This window comes from Carassius auratus, chromosome 20 (genome assembly GCF_003368295.1).
Source record: "Carassius auratus strain Wakin chromosome 20, ASM336829v1, whole genome shotgun sequence".
Classification (NCBI taxonomy): domain Eukaryota; kingdom Metazoa; phylum Chordata; class Actinopteri; order Cypriniformes; family Cyprinidae; genus Carassius; species Carassius auratus.
The window spans coordinates 2,704,184-2,722,779 of NC_039262.1; the positions used below are offsets into that span (position 1 = coordinate 2,704,184).

Consider the following 18,596-nt stretch of genomic DNA (forward strand, 5'->3'; position numbering starts at 1 on the left):
CACAAGGCCAACAGGAAGTAGAGAAAACACTGTCCAGAATCATTTGAGTCAGTTCGGGAGTTCAAAGTGGTTTCGCGAATCATTTGAGTCAGTTCGGGAGTTCAAAGCAAGGGGCAAGGAACTCGACCGGAAGTTGAAGTCGGGTGGGGGCTGCCATCTTTTAGCAGAACTTCACTTGCGTTAGCATTCCCATTGACTCCCATTCATTTTGGCGTCACTTTGACAGCGAATAACTTCACATCTGAGGCGTTTAAAGACTCTGTTGTCCATTATTTATTTCTAAAGATACACGACAATTTATAAAGGGCTCCATTACCTTCTATGTTACATTATGGCCCCGTATAAACAGTTTTTGTAAAAAAATAGGCTAATGATTGCGTCATAACCACTCGGCTCTCTGTCGCATTACCGTACAGACAGGAGGAGAAGCTCGCAGGCAATTAACTTAATATGGCGTACTGGCGTTACATTTTAAAATACTATACAAAATAATTAATCAGAATACTTACTCCTGCTCACTCACGACAAAGAACTCCCCGCTCAAGCTTGCCGTCTCTGCAAGATTAACGATGGCAGTTTGCACGCACAGCTACTAGAACATTTACATCTGGCAGACAGGTTGCTGACGTCGTCAAGCTTCGTTTGAGTCTGCGCGTCAGAAACGGAAGTGCTAAAAAACGCTAAAACTGGGCTTCATTTGTCTCAATTGAGTTCCAATGGGGTCGCTGTGTCCATTTCTTTTACTGTCTATGGTTCAAAGCGGGTTCGCGGATCATTTGAGTCAGTTTGGGGATCGCAAATCATTTGAATCAGTTCGGGAGTTCGGAGCGTGTTCGCGAATCATTTGAGTCAGTTTGGGGATCGCGAATCATTTGAGTCAGTTCGGGAGTTCGGAGCGGGTACGCGAATCATTTGAGTCTGTTCGGGAGTTCGGAGCGTATTCGCAAATCATTTGAGTCAGTTTGGGGATCGCGAATCATTTGAATCAGTTCGGGAGTTCGGAGCGTGTTCGCGATTCATTTGAGTCAGTTCGGGAGATCAAAAAAGGGTTCGCGAATCATTTGAGTCATTTCGGGAGTGGGGAGCGGGACCGCGAATAATTTAAATCAGTTCGGGAGTTCGTAGCGGGTCCGCGATTCACTTGAGTCAGTTCGGGAGATCAAAGCGGGTTCGCGGATCATTTGAATCAGTTCGAGATTTCAGAACGGGTTTGCGAATCATTTGAGTGAGTTTGGGAGTTCGGACCCACACAGCAAAATGACTCCGCGGCGGATCGGCCGTGGAGGTATCGGACCGTATCTGCGTCCACTTGCGAGCAATGACGGATCCGAAATGAAGGCTCATCGCGGACTTGCCGTTGCTCCGCGCTGCATCCGCGATTAAAACCTTACCTCCACGGCGGGTCCGTTTGGGACCCGCAAATTGAAACATATATCTGCCACAGACCCAAAACGGACTCATAAAAATACCGTCTCATCTGGCCTGGGTCCGTTTTGGATCCGTTTATCTCATTTTCAAAATCCCTTCTGTTCTTGCTGTAGGATAAACTAAATTGTAAGATACTGCGGCAATATAAACCTGAGCTTAAATCTGCATTGCCTTGCATTTTTAACCGAACAATATTGTAAATAAGCCTAACAGAAGTTTCAATACAAGACATGAATTTACTGTACAAAAATAATCACTACTCAATGGAAATATAAAATTGACATTTGCATTTATTAAGTTATAGGTTATAGCCTATTCAGTTTTTGTCAAGTAGCCTATGTTAGCTAGGCTAAACTAAATTCATTTTATGGTCAAAACCTAATTTAATGCTTTATACTGTAGGCCTAGGTCGGTGCAAACATAAAAATATTTTATCTATTAGACCACAACTTCAATGAAATGTTGCACTGCACAGCATCAGAAAATGAATAACTGGTGAACGACAAGAGGTTCAATAAAAAGATGGTTTATTGTTTAAACATTTCTTTTACTCCGTTTGTGTGGATGGAGGTGGGACACGTCTCCTCGTTGCCCGATCTGCCGCCAGGTTGAACCACCTGATTGCATGCTTGGTGACCTCTGCATCCGTGGCTGACTGGGTCACAGTGTTTTTCCTCACAGCACCTGTAATCAAACAGACAGATATGTTTATGGTATGTAGCGTCCAAAGCCAAGTATGCTTACACAGTACAATATTTGAGATGGGTATGAAGGAGATTAAATTAAAAAGAAACGTAAATTTACAAAAGTTGTGCAGGTTAAAATAAGAGGAGGGTAAACTATGAATTCAAGATCCAGGTAAGGTGTGCGGAGCATTTCGTTATGGGTCATTAAAAAAGACATCCAAAATGTTCAAACAATATCAGTGGTATTAAATGGTCCCTTGATCAGAGCACATATTGTATGTGGATAAATCAATGTGGTTTTGTAATATTTTAAATTTGTTAAGGTCCTATAACATTCTATTTGGAGGTTAACTCTTAACATTACATTACATAAACCGGTGGATAAATTATATTTTTGACATTTTAGCAGTGGGTAAACTCCATTTACTTGCATTTAGTCCTGGTTTACATTACATTACATTTAGTTAGTTTATTCAAAGCGACTTAACATTCAAGCTATATGTTGCAGCACAGACCTTAAGTGTTAGGTTAACCATTCCAAAATCAACACTTAATTAAAATACAATTCACATGGTAAATTACAACCCACACAACTCCAACAAAACGGCATTCCATCAGCGTGTATTATTATTATTATTATTATTATAGAGATCCAAGATAAATGTACACGAGCAAAGTTATCAGAACGACCAGGCAGCCAATACGTTTGCATGAATTTACTTTGATAACATGATGGGCTTGTTGCCCACACCTGGGGTACATTTCTCTTGACATGACAATCCACTGTGATACCAATCCCTAAACTTCGACCGTAGTTGCATTTTTATGCACAAGTGCAGGTACGCCACTGTTTCACCACAAGACTGTGCCGGAAGTTGGCATCTCCATTTTCTAGAAGTGCACTTATGGTCAACACCGTTTACAGTGACAGCGACAAACTGAAGGAATCAGATTGAGGGAGTCTCACAGCAATTTTGAAGATTTACTGCATGTCAAAAAGGTAGGCTTTTTATTATTATCATTATTGCACTGCTTGATAGTTAACAGGAATATTTTTAGTAGCTTACTTTTTCCTACTAAATAAGTGACCGTGTCCGTCCGTTTTTACTGACTCACTAACTATTGCATTGTGTTAAACATAACATCAGGCATAGGCCAACCTGATTGAACAATTTGCGTATGCAAAGTAGCCATCAGCTGCTCAGGGAGATACTAGGTTTGATTTTGAGTTGCCAAAGAGGCTAACACTTTTTAATAACGTTCAGTTGTAAGTCATTTATAAGTCAGTGGTTAAATAATGATGAAATAATCATTTACAAAACATTCCTAAATAATTAGCAAGTGATATACTATCATTTAATGTTTGTTTTGTAAATTTTGTTACAAGTCATTTGCAAATGGCTTGTACATGATTAACTATCAGGGTTAGTACAGATTCTGTCAAATGAAATTCCAGGACTTTCAAGGACTTATATACTTAATATCATGCTCATAGCCATGTGAAAAAGCTCTTTATCTCAGACGGGGTGCAGCGTTAATTGTGTAAAATTATTTTGATATTGATCATATCAATATCATATTTTTTAATACTTTTAATTAGGCATGCACCGATACCACATTTTGAAATACATTTTTGAATATAAATGTAACCAATCCCTGAATTTTCACTGCATTTGTAATTTTTAAATGTATTAGTAGATAAACCAAAAGAATATAAATCATATTAGTTGGCTTAATTTGTTCATCAAATATATGTTTCTTTCAGTTATTTGCATGCTTAATTAATTGTATGAGCCTCTGTTACTTTCACTATTCATTCTATTGCTCTATCATATTTTATCTTTCAATTAATAGTACATCACATATGTAGAGCTGCTCCAGAAGGGTTAGGGCTGAGGATAGGGTCAGTGATACTAATGTTTAGACAAGAGTGAAATATCAATTGCTTAATCCAATTTTTATACTACAGCAATTAATGTGAATTTATTTTAATTATGTAAATTATGTATTTTTTTTTTACACTTTAGATTAGGGGATGCAGAAAGTGTTGTAAATCATTTACACATCATCTACGACATACAAAAATTTTTTTTTTACATCATTTAGGAAACGCAAAGTCACATTTAGTAAAAGATTAGTTAATCGATTGTCTAAAAAAAAGGCTACACGTTCATATTGGTAAGATGGTTGCAGTGATTTTTAAGGCTGCCCTAACATTTACAAACTATTGACTTTGAATGCATTTAATGTCACTTTGAATTATATACTTACTGAAAAGCAAGGTCTTAGTTGCCATCCTACTGAAGGGCTTTTTGTTATTAACACCCTTCCAGCTGATCTGATGAGACACCTCATCTGTGAAGAGCCGGCCCAGAATGTTCCAGGTCACCCTCTTCACATCCTGGCCTCCAATGGTGGCCAAAGAAGAAATCTAAAAGGCAAAGACATTTTTTTTTAGTCAGGAAGGTAAACATTTCTAAGCTCAAGTTGAATTTAAAGGTGCATTTAAAATGTTTTTGGCCTTTTGAAAGCATCCAGAAATGTAGAAAAACATAGAAAACTTTTATGTTTCTACTTTTTTCTGTAAAGAAAAAAAAAAAGTCAAACCACCGAGTTTGGCAGCATCCCTCCTCCACACTTCTAGTCCTAACCACTTACATACGGGTGAAGTACTCTGGGTTTGGGCCGAACTCCGAGCCTTTCCCCTGGACAGCATGCCATATACACATTAACCTGTACCCCCTCTAATTGTATGCAAGTGTGAACTCGTGAAACATGTAACGAACTATAAGGCACACTTAAAAGCCTTTAATTTTCTCAAAAATGACAGTGCGCCTTATAATCCAGAGCGCCTTACATATGAATCAAGGCGCTCTGTCAAAATGTTGACATTCCATCTAGTGGATGCCTAACGCAAACCCAGTCAAACGTTTGACTGCAGTTACCCTCTATTCTATGCGCTTTATAATCCGGTGCGCCCTATATATGAAAACAGTTCTAAAGTAGGCCATTCATTGAAGGTGCGCCTAACAATCCGATGCGCCGTATAGCGCGGAAAATACGGTACTTGGATCACACCCTCATGGACCTATTCCACCTTTACAATAATAATGATGGACAATCAATTAACCCTATGGCACCATCCAGTAAGAAAACTCACCACTCTCTGTTGAGCTGGGCCATTTGACGGTTCCTTTAGAAACATTTCAAATGCCTCCACGGCCTCCAATTGTTCCAGGGGAAACTGGATATTTTCAGGCATCTCAACATCTGGCCCCAGGGTGCTGTTCAGCATGCTGCTGAGGTAGTTCACCTTTGCCACAAGCTGGTCTTGTTGGTGTTTAATGGTTTCCAGCAGGCTAAGGATGTGGAACTCAGCCGCTGTTGACAAACATGAAATATAACTCAAATGTAGTGTATAAAATATATCACGTGTTTCAGTGTTTATCCTTATTATTCATAATACTGACATTAGTTAATGACAAGTTAATGTCAAAGTTTGAAGAAAATGTGATGGTTGTGGGAATTTTTTCCAAAATCTTTGGCACAGAATGACCCTCCAGTATTTGTCAGTTATTGCTCACCAGAGCAGGGAATGGTATCGGCCATTCTTCCCTCTCGCCATGTTGGTGTGTAGGTCAGGCTTGAACAGGATTCCTCTGCTGTCTGCGTGTTGAGGGCTGGAGCAGAGGGAGGAGGGAGTTGTGGAGGGACTGCCATTGCTGGGCCATAGTGAGGTGGGCGGTGTGTGAGAGGGGGATATTTTTTATTCAATGGTAGTAATCTTTTAACCATGACAGATAATACACACAGGACCCTTTCTATTCACTAATATTTCCGAAATCATTCCCTACCTTGAGTAACTCTCCGCATGTTAAATGCGGGTGTTGGGAGTTGAGGTGGTGAAGGGTGTTGCTGTCCTGCCCCATAGTCTGGTGCTAAGGGAGAGAAATTGGTATTAAATGGTTGTGATCTGTTAACCATGGTAGGCTGCAAGGCTTGCAAGCTACAGGGCAAAACAAAGGCAGACAAAAAAAAATCTCTTGTCATGCTGAACATGAATTTGGTATAAACTACCTATTTCAACCCCATGAATGGATTGAAGTTGAAAATCTGAGATGGTAATGCAGATGCAGTCTATTGATTTGAAACAGACTGACCATTGCTGTGTTAATATAGATGGGGCCACTGTATTCAATATTATTTCGGAGACCAGTTTTTACCTAGACAGTTTTCTCCAGGTTGAGGAGTAGTTACTCTGCTGCCTGGCACTCTGCAAGATGATGAAGCTGAAGGAATGGATACAAGGAGAGGGGAATATCTTTAGCACTAAGAATGTTAACCATATCTCTAATATTAATATTATGATTTGTTATTTCGATGTTAAAGAGATTATTCCTTACTCTTCCAGTGCAATTGTCTTAGGGATGAGGCTTCAACTGATACCCCAGGCAAGTTGGAAGGTCGTGGCATCCTCAGAGATGCAAAGTCACCATTTTCTGGCTCTTCTTCACTCTCACCAGAGTCCCCAAAACGATGGCTGTTAAGCAACCATTATGGTTATTGCAATCCCAAAATTGCCAAATATACATAGTAACAAGCATCTATGGTCTATTTTTGAATGCTGAGGGAAGTTACCTTCCTATTACTGTAGAAACATAACAAAAACAAGACCGAACACACTTACACTGGCTTCCTGAATCTCTTCTCTGGCAGCTTACCCTCCTGCTCTGCTGCAGAGGTGTTGCAGCCATTCTGATATCGAGTCATAAGCCTAATGGCATCTCTGTAGTCGTCTAAAATTGAATGTGTTAAAATGAACACGAGTTTCAAATTAGCTGCAAAGCTGCACAGAACATGGCAATAATAATAATTATTACTATAGATATATATTGAATATTTTAAACAATGCAAGGCCAAGACAATCAATTTCATATGCAATTTCAGAACATAGAAATAATATGTTATTCCAAGCAGAAGGAGAAGCAACCATTAAATCATTTTTAAACAAGAATTTTATGAATTGGCATACCACAAGTTCTTACGACCTTTACGTCATATCTTGGCCAGTTTGGCTCATGCTTCTCCTCGTTAGCAGCTGCCCTTTTCACACTTTCAGTGCTCTTAAAGCTGGGCCAGTACACCATCCCGTCATCATACCAGTCAACTGGCACAACAGCCATGTCCTCGCTCGCTTGAAATTCAATTAGATGAAAAGGCATCCTTAATGTAGAAAGAAAGAAAAGAGGTATTTATTAATCATCAAAAAGGAATAACATAAACTAAAGCATGCACAAGTGTACAGTGTATACAAATAAGCAAGTAAGATGGGCTGAAAGTTAACCTGATGGTGCCCCAGGGTGGGAAGAAGTAAAAGGAAAGAAAATGTACAGATTATAATAGTTAGGTAGAACTTCAGCACAACCTTAAAGTAGGGTACTATTAAAATTTTTTGGAAGAATGTGTTGTGGTTTTGTTTCAAAATCTAAAAAAAATAATTGCATAATGCTTATAATTTAGTGGACTATGTACAGTCAGGTATTGATAAAGGTGGGACATTTGTCAAATTGCATGTTAAATTCATCTTAAAATATAATTTCCCCTGGCATATTGAGGGATAATATGTCATCTCATAATTTACAACAAATATGTTCATTCTGTCAGAGTTGAAGGGGTAGGTATAGAATGGAGACTGCCGGGAAAATTCAGTGTAAATAGCGTACACACACCATTATCATTTTGGATAAGCTGAAGAGGGTGGGCAAGTGTTCTCAGAAAAAGAACTCTGTCTTCTGCCCCTACTCCTGTCATGTCCATATTAATCATGTCTGTCCTAATTTGATGAAGTCTTTTTTTGAACGTCTACACGTGTCCTTCGCCTTAAGGTTGATAAGGAGACGGGCTCAGTCTTTCTATTCATTTTTGTTCTAAAAGAGAAATTTCAAGAGAGACAGGTTGCAATCAGGTGTGTAAAATGTGTAATTGTTTCTAATGTTGTATTTAAATAAATACATTGTTGAATGATGGTGTTATCTGTTTCGTGCTACACACTAGACAAGAAGAGAGAAACTTCTATTAGTAATTATTTTATATTATATGATTAAAAAAGGTTTATGAAATATAAATCAAGTAATGAAGATCATAGACAATACAAAAAACCCCATTAAGCTACACTTGAAATAATGAATTTGTATGTGTATAAATATAATTTATGAATGAGTGTACGTTAAATAATGAAATGTATATAAATATACATACAGAAAGAAATGCCTAGTATGATGTAATCATATTTATTAAACATGCATAAAAATACTTTTAATTTAAATAATAAAAGTCCTGTCTAAAAGAAAAAAAAGAACATCTCTTCAGTGACCTTTATTTAAAATCATATTTTGCTATCAATTAAGTTAGTTTTACATTTGAAGTACTTAAATACATTCTTGTCTTAGTTTAATTAAGCAGCTGTAACTTTTGAAACAAACTTGGTATTTGTTGTTCTGAAATCAGAATGACCTACAACAATCCTGACGTAGAAGAGGTTCTCGCACTGTTTTACCATGCCTGGAAGTCACTGCTGCATTAAAAACTGCTCCAGTACCTCACACGATACATATGGAAACATAGGAACAATGGAATACAGTTTTTTTAGGTTACACCAAGCGCAAAACAGCGGTATTTGGAGAAGCTCTCAGGCATCCAAAATGTCGACCCATACGAGCTCCCTGCAGCAGCACAGAGACCTGGACCATACCTCCATGCACACATATGGACATTGGGAATTATCTTGTTTTTGGTGTAAGTTACTACACAATTCAGGAGTTTAAAAGCCACAAGTCTTTGGAAAGTTACGCGGCTTTCTGTTGTGGATGGGTCCATCTACAAGCCTCCAGGTGACAAAACAGCGTTGTACTGGCCAAAGCAATTTTATTCCCATGCGTTTCGGAGGGTTGTAATTACATTGCATTTAGCAGACACTTCTTGACCAAAATGACAAAGTAACTTAAATAACTGCGACTGTTTCATAAACACTAGATTGTAACGAGATGTTCGGTGTACACAAACGTCTCCAGCATGTTTTGATGTAGGCTAAAGCTGTGTATGTTTAGTTATAATTTGATTTTAGCCCAATGACACATACTGTACCAGGTTTTTGTGTTTGGGGCTGCAAAGTGGACAAACCAGTTCTGGGTTGGCTAGGGTAGTTAAATGTGTGATTGCAAGATGTAAATGTCCTGGTTAGATTAAAGCCATTAACAGAGTGAACGCAAGGAGACTTGCATTGTAAACAATATAATTCACAATGTCCATATATGTGCATGGAGGTATGGTCCAGGTCTCTGTGCTGCTGCAGGGAGCTCGTATGGGTTGATATTTTGGATGCCTGAGAGCTTCTCCAAATACCGCTGTTTCCCGACATAATAAATGCGCAAAAATTAAAGAACTCTGAAATGTTTAGTCAAGCCTCTGTGAAGTTCTGAAGGCGTTGCCCCTGGCGACCGATAGCGTGTCCTACCATCATGGCCGACCGGCTCAGACCCAGGCGGCAAGGAAGTCGACCGGAAGTTGAAGTCGGCTGCGTGCTGCCATCTTGTAGCAGAACTTCACTTGCGTTAACATTCCCATTGACTCCCATTCATTTTGGCGTCACTTTGACAGCGAATAACTTTACATCTGAGGCATTTAAACACTCCGTTTGTCCATTTTTATTTCTAAAGATACACGACAATGTATAAAGGGCTCCATTACCTTCTATGTTACATTATGTTACAGTGGTTATGACGCAATCGTTAGCCTATTTGTTTTTACAAAAACTGTTTATACGGGGCGTATAAACAGTTTTTGTAAAAAAATAGCCTAACGATTGCGTCATAACTCGACTCTCTGTCGCATTACCGTACAGACAGGAGGAGAAGCTTGCAGGCGATTAACTTAATATGGCGTACTGGCGTTAGATTTTAAAATACTATACAAAATAATTAATCAGAATACTTACTCCTGCTCACTCACGCCAAAGAACTCCCCGCTCAAGCTCGCAGTCTCTGCAAGATTAACGATGGCAGTTTGCACGCACAGCTACTAGAACATTTACATCTGTCTGACAGGTTGCTGACGTCGTCAAGCTTAGTTTGAGTCTGCGCGTCAGAAACGGAAGTGCTAAAAAAACGCTAAAAATGGGCTTCAATTGTCTCAGTTGAGTTCCAATGGGGTCGCTGTGTCCATTTCTTTTACTGTCTATGCTCAGACCCAGGGGGGCAGGGTTTCATATTTTTTTGAAGCACCCCTGCGGCGCCGCCATTGACCCAACATGACTCTTTTCTGGCTGGTGCACTGCTGAGTCCCACGCAGCCAAAATGGAACCACTGTATAGGACAGCTCTGATTATAGCAAGCAAACATGTCATAAAGCTCTTCAGGCTGTCTGCAAAAGCACCACAACACAGCCTTTTCACATGCCCTTCTTTTGGGCTGGAGGGTGTTACCTTGACCAGTCGCTCTGCTCGTAAGGATCGAGTCCTTTGATTCTCTTTATGTTCTCGTCATATCTCATCTTTGCTTTTGGATTTAGTTTTAGGCGGTATGGTCCGACAATGTTTTCTTTAGCCCGCTGCATTTTGTAGGATTATATTCTGTTTTTTCACGCTAATTTTTCATTATTTTCATGCCAGAACACTAGCCTGCTATGCCAGATGTCAACTGGCCAAACATAGCAATAATTCTTTGCGTTCTGATGAGGTTGCCGCCCACGGCGCCCAGTTGGTCAAATGTGTTGGCGTCTTGGCGATCTCAAAAGTGACAGACAGAGACGAAAGCCGCGACATGAAATCCAAACTCACGTGGGCCCCGTAAAATATGACAAATACAGTTTGTTGGAAATTAGCATTGTGGACACTGAATTTGATGAATTTACTGTTAATCAGACCCCAGACGACACAAGAAGCTAATGTAGAGAACACTGCGGTGCCTCTGCCCATGACTCCCCGCTGCAGGATACGCTGTATTCCTCCGACACGCTGTATAAACCATACTGTTTTTAAACCGTTTTCCAGGTTAACTGGGCTGCATAGCGCTCAAAACCAACATGAAAAGAGTAACTTAGCTAGTAATGTTCACTTAGCGTTTTGTTTTGTTGTTAAACTGTGTAAAATGAGCGGTGACCTTAAATAACCGGTCTATTTGCTGGATGGTTTCAAGCTAATAGAAGGCAGCTAACATTAGCAGATACGTTAAGCCCGCACATTTTGACATTCAAACAGGCGGCATATTGTCTGAACCAACTCAAACAGTGATTAAAATGCCGAAGCTTAATTTTCATTATAAAGAGGATGGCAGATAAACAAACACACACGAGACGAAAATAACAAAAATGCAAACTTAATAATGCACAGCTAACGTTAGCTAGAAGCTAGCGCTAAACCATTTTCCACAAGTGAACGTATTAAAGTTGTCCTAATATCAAACAACGTCATTACAATCATTAATAAACATGATGATTTAAAAACCAATGTTTACTGTGAATGTCGCAATATATCAATAAATCAATACTTACTCATAAGATGGTTAAGCGCAAACATCCCAGCAAAGAAATTCTCGACTGATGTCGGCCCTCAACCGTTGCAGTAAAGGCGCGTCCGCGTCCGAGAATCCGACACGGGTCCGCTCAGGATCCGCTGTTTGACGGAGCTGCACGGAGGCGGAGCTGATCGGTGTTGCCAGATTGGAAATGTCCAAGTATCGTGTCAGAAGTTCAAAATTATCGTACACGAGTCAAAACACTTATCTATCTATTCAAAACCAACTACATTTTGACACGACCTGCAAATTACCACAATAGAACTAGGCATATGGTTGGACGGAAGCAGTGCGAAAAAATACTATCCCATTATTTTCAGTGACTGTCTGCTTCGTGGTGAATATTAAAACATATTAAAATGATTTTTAACTCTTGCTTTGTCGCGTCCATTGTAGGCGGAATTCAGCTGTTGCTGCGTGGTGCAGTTAACTCCACCCGCTGTCATCGGAATCCTGCGTGTTGCCAGATGTTGAAGGGGTTCTTGCTGTCATGTATCACAAATAGTGCTCGTTGGCTTTAAAGCAGGGCACTCTCCTGCATTTTTAACACACCCTGAAGTGCACACGAACGCATTTAGAGTGTCTGTAAATAGCCAATATCGTGTATGAGTGAAGAAGCCCTATGACTGCAACAACCATCATTTACATTTTCATCAAATTCTGAAATTATCATACATCACAGGATTTTTTTCATTATCGATCGTCCATGGTACAGAGGTAAAAATACTTACAAATACGAAAATAATCGTACGTCTGGCAACACTGGAGCTGATCCTCTGGGCGGCACCAAACCGGGAGTTCGGAGCGGGTTCGCGAATCATTTGAGTCAGTTCGGGAGTTCGGAGCGGTTCGCGAATCATTTGAGTCAGTTCAGGAGTTCGGAGCGGGTTCGCGAATCATTTGAGTCAGTTTGGGGATCGCAAATCATTTGAATCCGTTCGGGAGTTCGGAGCGGGTTCGCGAATCATTTGAGTCAGTTCGGGAGTTCAAAGCGGGTTCGCGAATCATTTGACTCAGTTTGGGAGTTCGGAGCGTGAATCATTTGAGTCAGTTCGGGAGTTCGGAGCGTGAATCATTTGAGTCAGTTCGGGAATTCGGAGCGGGTTCGCGAATCATTTGAGTCAGTTTGGGAGTTCGGAGCATAGACAGTAAAAGAAATGGACACAGCGACCCCATTGGAACTCAATTGAGACAAGTAAAACCCATTTTTAGCGTTTTTTAGCACTTCCGTTTCTGACGCGCAGACTTGACGACGTCAGCAACCTGTCTGACAGATGTAAATCTTCTAGTAGCTGTGCGTGCAAACTGCCATCTTTAATCTTGCAGAGACAGCGAGCTTAAGCGGGGAGTTCTTTGTCGTCAGTGAGCAGGAGTAAGTATTCTGATTAATTATTTTATGACGCAATCGTTAGCCTATTTTTTACAAAAACTGTTTATACGGGGCCATAATGTAACATAGAAGGTATTGGAGCCCTTTGTACATTGTCGTGTATCTTTAGAAATAAATAATGGACAAACAGAGTCTTAACGCCTCAGATGTAAAGTTATTCGCTGTCAAAGTGACGCCAAAATGAATGGGAGTCAATGGGAATGCTAACGCAGGTGAAGTTCTGCTACAAGATGGCAGCCCCCACCCGACTTCAACTTCCGGTCGACTTCCTTGCAGCCTGGTTCGGAGCGGGATCGAGAATCATTTGAGTCAGTTCGGGATCGACTTTGTTTTAATTATGTGCCTTTTAACAGTATCAAGTATATTCAAAAACTAAACAAATCGTGCCTAAAAAGTGCACGCATCAAGGCTAAAGTAATGTAAAGTTACATGATGAAGTCGTACTAGTGCACGTGGCGCGTGTGCATTTTGAGTGCGTTCTTTCACTGCATTATTCAGTGTATTCGAATGCATTTATCAATGCATGTGAATGATCACAAAATTCAAGGTATGGGGGTTATAAAAATGTATATATTTATATCATTTATGTAGTTAATCAATAGCCTACCACATGAAGAGTGCCATTTCAGTTTTTCTCCAAAAATAAGCATGATAAAAATGTGATTAAAAATGTGTTACTACAAACAATAATTTAATTACACATACAAAATCTTGCAGAATAAATGCAATATTTTCACATATCTTGCAGATATGAATGAATAATAGTCTTGTCATTATAGAACCTTTTTTGCATAAAAGGTTCTTTGGAGTTGAGTAAAGAACCCTACGGTTCTATATAGAACCCCAATGAACCCTTTTTTCTAAGAGTGTAGACCCCTTTAACTGAAATAAGCGAGTACAAGTATAATGTATACAAATAAAATATCCATATTTCCATTCCTACTTTCTCCGTTGAAACATCCCAACACAAATCTACAAACAGGTAAGATAACCAGTTTAGTGCTAACTAGTGAAACACTCCATTAATATGACAAGCTGCACCTCAAAATACACATTATATGGAAATGGGTTTGTAGCTTAATGACCATTGCAATTCACTGGGTGACTGACAGTTCAATAGGAAATTAGTTGAAAGCATCCAGGCTTCTCATACACCATTGAACATATTGTTTAATTTATCAGAATATATTGTAATAAATATTTGAGAAATTGTGGTTTTATCTGATTATATTGGTATATATAGATTGATAGCCTATGTGAAGAGAGCAAATAAGCAGATGAACACAAAACAGCTAAAGCGAATAGGTTTAATTTTGGACCTTTGTGGGAATATAAAGTAACAGCAAAACCCCCTCCCCATTTAACTACAGCATTTTTGCATTTATGAGACAGATAGATTTGACCAAAGTTTCTTGTCAGTCTGAAGTGTGTTTTTAGTATGATAGCTAACATAATCATAATAAATAAAGGGAGATTTTTAAGTTACAATTTAGTAGTTGATAATAGTCTAGGGACATGTCCCTAAAGCATCCCTACTTGACTCTATGGCTTTGTTTTATAACAATAAATAATTTTATAAATGTCTTTCAATTAAGGGCATTCCTGCTGAATTAAATAATTAATTTATGATAAAACAGTAGTGTAGCCTCTATATTTTTTTTACTAACAAATGAAAAGTTATTTTGCTGTTTTTGTAAACTTAAGCTATCATGTTTACTTGATGAAAGCAATTAATCACATTACTGTTGTCAGTCTGAATTTCTTGCCCTTTTTTTTTTTAACCAGAGATGATGTTAAAAGAGCTACAGGGCAGCATTCGGTCAACTTCATTAACATTCATTCATCTTTGCCCATAAGTCCAGGACTGAAAGGTGAGGTTTAAGATTGACTTCTCTCTTTATTTAGTTTCACACAGCAGTGAATGCCGCCGGTCATGCTGGAACACCAGGCCCATGTTTAAACCTCCTCAGATCATATTATCCAAATGGAAGATCATGCCCGTAGCCTCGAGACACGGGGGATCAGTCTGGTGCACAGTGTTCAAATGTCAGATCTCCGTTAGAAACACCTGCCACTGCGAGTTCTCGTCTGGATCAGGACTGCAGAGGTAATCGGTGATGTCTGATCGATTTCAGATAGGGCACCAGGGCTGTGATCAGCTGACGAGCGTGACCTCTGAGGGTAATTGATGAATCAAAGGAGATCAGCAGGTCATCTTCGATGTGGAAACTTTTGGAAGGATTGGATTAAGTCACTTAATTGGCTGATATTGTCTTTTAAGGCAGACGGTGCTTATCAGCATTTCTCTCATTTCATCACCCTCTCCCCCTTGAGTCCTGAATCCATCAGATTATCTGAAAGATGGAAGGAGGAGATTATGAACTGACATTTAAAATATTTACAAATATAAATGATAAAGCACTACACACACACACACACACACACACATATATATATATATATATATTTGTGTGTGTATATATATATATATATATATATATATATATATATATATATATATATATGTACCTAATTCAAAACATATTCATAACAATATAAGAATTTTCCCTATGTTATTCACATATTTGTGTTGACTATATACATGAGCATTTTACTGTATAAAGTAGTTTATTGCACTTATTATAGTGATAAATTGCCTTGTCAGTGTGCTGATAACATTTTGTAAGTCTTTTGTGAATAATAATATAAGTACCTGAATAAAAATGCCAGGGATTCAATTTTAATGATGGATTGGTCCTTAGTCATCTCTGCAGAAAAAGTTGAACTATAAGATTCTGACCTATAAAGACTTTTGAAAGCTTTCTGGATATTGTCACAGTTCAGTGTAGCCAACATTAAAGTTTTTTTTATCTATTTTTTATTTTATATTTATATATGTATTTCATATATAATTAGCTTTTGTACTTTTTTTTTTTTTAAGAAAAGCTTTTTTTTGCCTTTGCTAATTATAGCATTTTATCTTGTTTTTTGAAGTTGAATTAATTAATTAGTTTATAAAAGTTTACACATTATTATTATTATGATTATGATGATTATTATAATAATAATAATAATAATAATAATTATTATTATTATTTTGTTCTAGTCCTCAAATGAACCATGCATTTGCAGCATTAATTTAGCCCTTTGGAAATGTCTGGATCCATAACTCCATATATGTTTTCTGAGATAATTATTTTCTTGCAAGAATGAAAGACTCTCTAGCACTTCTACAGTCTACTTCCGTTTCTTTATTGTAGTCAACATTATCTAGTCTGTCTGAATGCTTCAACTCTCACACAAATGTATGGATTTCTCAGACCAGTTTCTGTGGTACATCAATAAACGCATCTGCATGATCAGCCTAATTCAAATACTACTGTTAAAAGTATTTTTTGTTTAATAAAATATTTTTTCAGCAAGAATGCTTTGAATTTATCAAACATGAAGACTTGACAAATTTTTCATTAAAAAGTATAGCTTATTTAAAATGAATGCTGTTCTTTAAAAAAAGATTGTGACACTGGAGATTGGAGTAATGATGCTGAAAATTCAGCTTTGCATCACATAAACATTTTAAAATAGATTCAGGTATTTTAAATTGCAATAATATTACCGTTTTACTGTATTCTTGATCAATTAAAGGCAGATTAGGTATTAGACACTTCTTTGAAACATTGAAAATGGTACTATATTCTTGTAGTAAAAAAAATAAGTTCTGAATGTTGTAGTAATTAATTGCCATTTACATCTATATCTTTTGATGGACTTTACAAAATATATAAAGGGTTAATTCAATTATGGCTCTTGCAGGGAAATCTGATGACGTCCTGATCTGTATTAAAAGGATGCTATATTTGTGTGTTATGGGACAAGAGAGATGATTCAGTCCTAGATGAACACAAAGAGCAGGTTGCAGTAGCTTCTCATCATTGAATGCATAAAAGAGCAGCTCTTTCACTACACACCTGCAGCACTGCTTGTACTGTAACAGACTGCACAGGCCTTTTTTACACTATACACCCTTCAAACCACCTAAACTCCTCAAAAAACCTGTTTCGGTCATGATTTCCTTTACCTATCTCCTTTTTTTTTTTTTTTTTTGTTGGATATTCGTCTCATGTAGACCAGAGACTCACAATAAAAAAGGATCTGTGTGTTTAATATAAACAAAGCCAGAGGGTGCCATGTTCATATAAAATATATTATTTGACATTGTGAATCTATTGAAACTCTTACTTGTGGCAGTTAGTTGTTCTTAAATCCTAAAGAGTTAAAACCAAAAACAAAACAAAACACAGTTTTATAATATTTTGCAAGTGTCATATATGAAGCAGTTTGTGATATAATTCTGAATTTAAGGAAATGTAGGATATGCAAGTTTTACCTTGAAATGCAAGTTCATTATGATAGCACAATGACTTCTAAAAAGGCCAATGGTTTTTGTTTTCATTCCCAAATGTCTGTTTTGGAACAATGTAAGCTTTTGTTATCATTATTATGCTTTAAACCACAATAACAAAACATTACGACATTACGGAGCCAGGGGAGCAATGGAGAGAAGAAAGAAAATATAAAAATGATAAGAAAAAAAGAAATCATGCAGGACCTTTATATCACTCAAAGATTTTGAAGATAGAACACAAGTGGACAGTTTTATGTGCCTTTCCTTTGTACTATGTTGAATAGTACAACAATAGTTTTCTCATTCTTTATAAACCATTGTAAAACAATGCTTCTTGTTAGAAAACTATGAATGTGGAAAGAGTACCTTTTCTTTGATAAAACATAGAGACACCATACCATAACGTTTTCACAACTAAAATTATAGAAAATGTGGGGGACTGTTTCCAGGCACAAAGAGCAAAATCAATATCCTTTTTAAACTGACTGAGAAAATGTTTAACAGGACATAATTTATGAATTATATTGAAAGAAAGAAAAAAACACATGTGAGGCAATAACCAAATACGTTCCCACTTAAGATTATTAACAAATTTGGACCAATAAGCAATATAGCAAGACTTAATTGCAACTTCTTTTAGATAATACTCTGCATTTCTATAAGAGAACAGCAGCTATTTCTGTGCCATACTGTTATATAGACTGTAACATATCTGACATATATGCTGTGTGCAAGCTGAGAAAGCACTTAGGAATTTTACGAGGAAGCGGTCACACAATATATTCACTATACAACCTCAGACCTCCAGCAATATTCAATAAAAATTCAGCAATATAGCTCGTTTTATGATTCAGAGGATGCAAAAAGGAGAAGATCAAAGCCAGTAAAGCCCTGAAAGTGCAGAATCTTCTGCTAGCCAGCGTCTGTTGTTTCTGCATGCAAATGACTTTGATTAAAGCCAAACAAACCTGACTATATTCTGGGGACCCATCTGAGCTCAAATCAATTAGTAAATCAGCTAGTTTGTATTTGGTACACTTTGCACCCTGCATCTTATTCTCCCTGTTTATCGTGTCTACATATGCACAGCGATGACTAAAAGCTTCACTCTTTTTTGA

General features: G+C 37.9%; 1 protein-coding gene across 1 annotated transcript; it reads right to left on the reverse strand.

Annotated features, from left to right (window-relative positions):
* Positions 1-1,938: 1,938 nt before the first annotated feature.
* Positions 1,939-11,968, reverse strand: LOC113120541 (uncharacterized). Its single transcript, XM_026290408.1, has 10 exons — positions 11,661-11,968; positions 7,147-7,337; positions 6,802-6,910; positions 6,518-6,654; positions 6,338-6,403; positions 5,969-6,052; positions 5,699-5,836; positions 5,275-5,495; positions 4,386-4,545; positions 1,939-2,112 (listed from the first exon to the last, which is right to left on the reverse strand). Exons 2-10 carry the CDS (start codon positions 7,334-7,336, stop codon positions 1,976-1,978), a joined length of 1,242 nt encoding a protein of 413 aa, XP_026146193.1. The 5' UTR covers position 7,337; positions 11,661-11,968; the 3' UTR covers positions 1,939-1,975.
* Between the last annotated feature and the right edge of the window lie 6,628 nt (positions 11,969-18,596).

What these genes read in the sequence shown, in the direction of transcription:
- LOC113120541 (XM_026290408.1), bottom strand. Translation starts at nt 7,336, where the DNA reads ATGCCTTTTCATCTAATTGAATTTCAAGCGAGCGAGGACATGGCTGTT. An exon ending in AAGACAATTGCACTGGAAGA is followed by an intron (nt 6,404 to 6,517) that starts GTAAGGAATAAT and finishes CCATTCCTTCAG; the next exon opens with CTTCATCATCTTGCAGAGTG. An exon ending in ACCTGGAGAAAACTGTCTAG is followed by an intron (nt 6,053 to 6,337) that starts GTAAAAACTGGT and finishes TCTCTCCCTTAG; the next exon opens with CACCAGACTATGGGGCAGGA.